This window comes from Rhipicephalus microplus, chromosome 7 (assembly GCF_043290135.1).
Source record: "Rhipicephalus microplus isolate Deutch F79 chromosome 7, USDA_Rmic, whole genome shotgun sequence".
Taxonomy (NCBI): domain Eukaryota; kingdom Metazoa; phylum Arthropoda; class Arachnida; order Ixodida; family Ixodidae; genus Rhipicephalus; species Rhipicephalus microplus.
The window spans coordinates 125447209-125453208 of NC_134706.1; the positions used below are offsets into that span (position 1 = coordinate 125447209).

Genomic DNA, 6000 nt, shown 5'->3' on the forward strand with positions numbered 1-6000 from the left:
CCGAATGCACGCAAAAAATAACACTAACTGCACCGACTACGTCCTCGATACAAATGTGTCTCTATTTGTTCTACACGTACTAATAGGGTAGTTCTATTTTAGTTCTTTCTAAAATGCCCGCTAAAACCACAAATCATGCTTTCATACGTCTTGTCCATAGTTCGTCACAATGCATGTCATATACGCACTTACTTCTTCACGCTCTCGTTTGTAATGCCGTCTTTATCGGCCGTGCTATGAGGGCAGCGTTTTGTGCTCCACAACCTCAAATACTGATCTTTTTGTTGGACCGCCAATATTGCCGACACTGTCAATGTGGATATTGATGAAAGTATAGCATAATGCCACGAAAGTGTTAGCGACCAAGCAACACCAAGACACCTTATATGTTCTCGTCTCGCGATGTATACTCTCACTGATAAGGTCAACGTTTGGCTGGGTAAACGTATGCGGAGAATCATCACGTACGTCGAGTCCGTGGTTAGTAACATTAAGCTAAATCTAGGCATACATTTTGAGTACCTGCCTCTTCCACATCAGTGCGTCGGCATCTTGCTATGTAACAATAAAATCTGTTCATATCCTAAGGGTTCCTTTCCTCTAACGTTGTATTTACCTACATGCCGACTGTACTTGGCACCGACAAGTTGTGTTGAGGCTTGGTGCCATTAAAGCTAAATGTTAACGAGCTCTTCTCCCTGCCTCAATTTTAGTTCATTAAGAAACCAGTGCGAGCACCTAAATGTTTACATAACTTTCACGACTTCTATAGCCCATTGCTTAACAGAAATAACAATGAAATCCGTAGTTGCTTTATGAAATATCATGTGGCAAAATAGACTTCCTAAAACAGTGTAAAGAGCAGAAAAAAGGCAGTGCCACAAGAGTGCTAAAAGAGCAGAAAAAAGAGTTTTATTTACCCGTATGGTCTTTTTGTTTACGTCATATTATTGCTTGCGACGCTCCATGGCATCAAACATACTGTGATGTGTACCGCCAAAACACTATGCAGCACAGAATTGCCTCCATTGTTCGATGAAGAAAAACCACTTTTTAGACATAATTGTTCTAACATTAGAGGCTTGTGCGATTTTAAAAGAGAAGCCGGTGTAAGTTTCATGATCGAAATGAAGTTTGAGCTGCTCGTTTGTTTTGTCATTAGGGCCTTCACTTTACTAAATATTTATAAAGACACATAGCATCGCTTAAAAAAAGCTGGCCAGTAAAACTTGCCAGCTTCTGTAAATCGTAACACTGTGCTGTATTGTTGATCAGAAATGTGGTGCAGCGACTCCCAACTCAAAAGTCATCAGATCAGGCGTACAAATTTTTCTCGATCTTCATTATTGTTTAACAAAACGATCAACAGAAAAAAAGACAAGCGAAACAGCTCGCATTGTCGCGTAATTCAGACCATGTATTCGCGAAATGAAGAAAAAGGCATTGCGTTATACAGATGTCTGTTTGTTCTTGCTTTGGGTTGCAGGCGAAACGAATTGCAGGAAGGATGAAACATTGTGCAATTATGCCCTTGTCCGGCTGTGGCAAAAGATGAGGAGCCTCGCTTCTGATAAGAAACATCACGTGAGTCGTAGGCACAAATTCGCGCCTGTGTTGTTTTTACTTCACAATCACTTACAAATTTTTTGCCTTTCAGGTTGCGAAAGGCAGCTGTGAGGCAAAATATATAGTGGAAGTAGAAAAGGCAACCCTCATGGGGTGCGACTATACCACGCGCAAGGACAAGTACTGGGCTCCGGATGACCAAGATGCTACAACTCTTGCTGTGGCATAAAAATGAAAGCTTTGTATCTGCAAAAACACGTGGTACAATGAACTGTTAGCTTGAATATGTTACTTCATTTTTTTCGTGCTCTTGCAAATTTTCTAAAAACAAAATTACGCCATCTTCCCCGCTAAAGGGAACCGCGCGTGAGTGCGAGAAGATGGAAGATTGTGAGTGGCTCCCACATAAATTGTATCCGTCGCCTTGAGCACGTGTGCCAATATTTAAAGCGTCAACCTGACTAACGCAACCAGTGATCAACGCTGCTGGTGACCGCTTAACAGCCGGACCCTCAACACACACGCTAGGGACATCGAGCGTGATGTCTCTAGCACATTACAGTGTTGATGTCATGACACGTTATTAGCTTTTTCATAGCCTTTTGTGATACGATAATAATTTGGCGAGTTTAGAATTGACGAAAAGGAAGTAGTAGCACCAAGACTACATCCTAGTCTTTATAGCACACATTACGTAATGTCTATGTCATGACGTGTCATTCATTTTGGTCATACACTCATGTCGTTGCATGACATTTTCAGTCTATATCAGTTGAGAGAAAGAACCGCGGGAGCACTAACTCTAGTGGTCGAAGTTTTTGGAGCCCCTCGTGATTATATCATAGTTTTGATAGGCCGAATTTCGACAGTTATCATAATTTCACTATATCGTACGCACGATCCGTGTAATGCACTTCATTCTTCATTTGACACGAGCACCACCGACTACTGTAGTGTATACGATCACACATGTATAAGTGACGCTGTTTTCCAGCGTTTACCATATTATAGTGTGGCCGACGATTTCTCTCGCAATCGTCATTGCTGAGTGTTACCAATCTCATTGGGTGCATGTTTGCTCAATAGATTCTTAAATATTTAGTGATTTCAGTTCGGCGCGCGTCAACGTCATAACCGCAATAAAATATCCACAAATCCTTTTTGAGTCGTTCTTGTACAACAGCGCACAAGTGTAGTTTTCATACGGAATACAATAGGGCCCTAATAATAATAAAATATGAACGCTCAACCACGTGTTTATTTTCACTACGCCTTTTCAAAAGGGGACTGAGAACGTGAAGCTGTTAACGCACTGCCTGGCCCAAGATGAGGCCCAATGCAACTTTTGCTATCAGAAGAAAAAAACATGCGATGCGAAACATGTCGCACTGCGCAACTCCAACATGAGCAAATGACATTAATACGTTCGCTGGACTAGATCTTCGAACAGCAGCGGTGTACATGAACCAGCGTGAGCTTAGGATCAGAAAGAAAAAGAAGTCCTTGAATGAAGCAGCAGAAAAGCGGGGTAAACTGAAGATATAGGGATTTGGATATAATTTCAGAGTTTCAAAGTCCCAAAATAACGATATATTTATGAAAGACGCCGCGATGAAGTGCTGCGGTGATTGTGATCCCAATGGGTTTGTTGCACGTGCGACTAAATCTAAATGCTCGGGTGTCGGGCATTTCCACCTGCAATGAAGCGATGGATCTGCAGAAGAACCAACTGAAGGGATGAAACGACCGCTCGTAATATCTATCATTTATGTCCTGTTGAAGCCCCCTTGGATCGCCAAGATAGCGGATAGAGTTTCCAAAATGGAAGAAGTGAGTGGTTTGAAAGAGCTGTACAGTGATTCACAAATTACACGAGAATTTATGAGTCATAACATAGCCAATGGAGATCGCACATGACAGCGCTGCCGAAAGGTTTTTAGTTTCTCCAAGTCATTAACAGCTATCGCTCTAAAAGGGATGGCCACTAGCCAGGGTGCGAGAAAGAGAACAAAAATCTCATTGTCCAGGCGGTCCCGGAGAACACGCAGTGAACACGCAACGGCACATGAAGCGAGCGAGTATTATATAGATTAATGAAAGCATGGGGCCGCTGTTTGCTAGCGGCAGTGATCTCAGCTGTAAACAGTGCCAAAATCTTGCCGCGTATTCGTCTCGCACACGATATTGACTGTAGGCCACACACGTTCACACCACTGCCCCTTCCTGAGGAATTATGCTGGCAGGAGCGACAAAACCTGCCGTTTCAACAACCCCCCCCCCTTCTCGCGCCTTTATCAGGCAGACTAGCCTTCAGTACTTAGTCAAGTGAAATTCAGGTCAATGACGCTTAACAAGGGCGGGCGACGGGAGCTACTGTGAAAGAACAGAAACAGCGCGCCTTGACCAGACGAAAATTTTGAAGCAGCACACATATACAGCGCTGACTAAAAGGTAATGTTGACTTCCAATGGCAGATTCAGATCAAGTGTTTCTGCTCTGAGCGGAGCATTTACATTTCAATGGCGAATTGGGAGCGTGAAATGTGTGTTCGAATGGCAGATTAAGGCAACCACAGATCATGGATTGCTCCGTGCAAGCAAGAATTCATGCTCCGCCGAATTGGGCGCATTTGAAGGAAAGTTCAAATGACGAATCCTGTGTGGCCGGGCTTTTCATTCAACCACTGATGGATGTTCAAGTGACGCATTATATGCACCCGCCTTTCATCCAATCACCGATGGATGTCCGGAAAACGCTTTGCACTTCCTCCAACCCTATCATGCTCCCTCGCTAGATTTCCGCTCACCAACAGCCCCCGTGGAGACGCAAGCGTTTCAATCGCAGATTTGGTGCGAGCAATCCCGCTCGGATCTGTGCACTTCATTTGCAATTTGGCCTAGAGCTCGCCATCTGCCATTGGAAATCAACATATGTTTATTGTCACGAGAAATGAAAAAAAAAACGGAAAATCAAAAAGTAAAAGCACAAGAGAACAGATACGGGAGGTCACAGCACCAGCAAAGTGACCCCCACCCCCCCAAAAAAAACAACAACAAAAAACAAAGATGTCTACAAGAACGCATTTCGTTAAGAGTGTTTGTCAAATTTTCAGTGCATCACTTATCACACCCTTTCGTTACATGCGCCTCCCATACGCCGTCTCGACGTGATCATCCACTAATCCGTTAAACAGGTTCTTGGGTTACAGAAAATGTGGATGACCTAGTTAATTTGAAAATATTATAACAAAAAAATACTTGTCTTGACTTGGTCCCTAGTGTTTTGACTTAATTCGTACCTAGTTTCCTCAAGTAACGAAGCAACTAACTCAGCAACACGCCTTGCTAACCTTTTTTGCGTTTTTTACAGGGTAACATTATGTTACACCACTAAAGCAATTGCACTGCTTTCGCCTAACCACAGCACGTGCGTTCTGCACACACAGACAACAAATTAACCACGTAGTATATGAGACGTTGCTTTATATAAAAGTTTTCCTATATTAAGCGAAAAGTCGAAAATACAAATTTCGGATTTACATCTATTCATATGTTTTCTCATTCCACTGTGTGAAAAAATCTCGAAACTTTAGCGCTACACAATCAGCAGCTAAAGTATTTAATGAATATAGCGCCATAATTCCAATTTCATCGTTGCTTTCTGCGCTGTATTGGTATACTAATAAAATTTTCCACAAAATAAATTTGTTCGGAGTGATTGTGTGAATTCTGGCTCGTGATATATTAGCGATGCTGACTGACTAACGCCAAAAACAGTTAGGCAGATCCCTGGTACCTGGGAAACGTATCAACACCAGGAGCTGATATGAAGCACTGATGCTCGCGAAGATGCTGGTCTTGGACACTTCTACATAAATTAACTTCAGATGCTCGCGAAGATGCTGGCCTGGGACACTGCTACATAAATCAACATCAGAACATGGCAACTAACTATAATTGACGTTAACACAACGTGACGGCTGTATTGAAAGAGTACATATGAGGTGTTTATGAAATTGGTAGGCAGCACTGCAACAACTATTGACGTTTCACGAAGAATAGAGTCTATTTGAAAAGTAGTTCCAAAACCTGGCTTAGCTCTGTGGTGGAATGGTTCATTGTCACGCAGAATGCTTGGGTTCGATTGCAGCTGGGTCCCTAACATTTGCTCTTTGCGTTCGTCGGGTTGACGGTACTGATGTCGGCTATTTCTTACGCTCGCGCGTTTGAATAACCCATGTGTGTTCTTGTCGTTCCTAGGTAGATACTAAGTGTCACACCTGTCACACATATCAGCATACCAGTGGCACATACCGACCCGTGGGTATGTGCCACTGTCTGGCGGGAAGAGTTCAACGACGTACGCGACGGGATTGTGCAACACTATTCATGTCTTGACCAGCGTGTCATTTTCCTCAAGCCATCTTACCCTCTC

General features: G+C 43.0%; 1 protein-coding gene across 1 annotated transcript in view; it reads left to right on the forward strand.

Annotated features, from left to right (window-relative positions):
• LOC119179080 (sodium-coupled monocarboxylate transporter 2-like) overlaps nt 1-5269 on the forward strand; it is a 115587-nt gene extending 110318 nt beyond the window's left edge. The window contains exons 13-14 of the mRNA XM_075869653.1: nt 1487-1584; nt 1658-5269. Of these exons, the coding sequence (XP_075725768.1) occupies nt 1487-1584; nt 1658-1795 (236 nt within the window). The 3' untranslated portion in view covers nt 1796-5269. The remainder of the gene's footprint in view (nt 1-1486; nt 1585-1657) is intronic.
• Nucleotides 5270-6000: the final 731 nt, after the last annotated feature.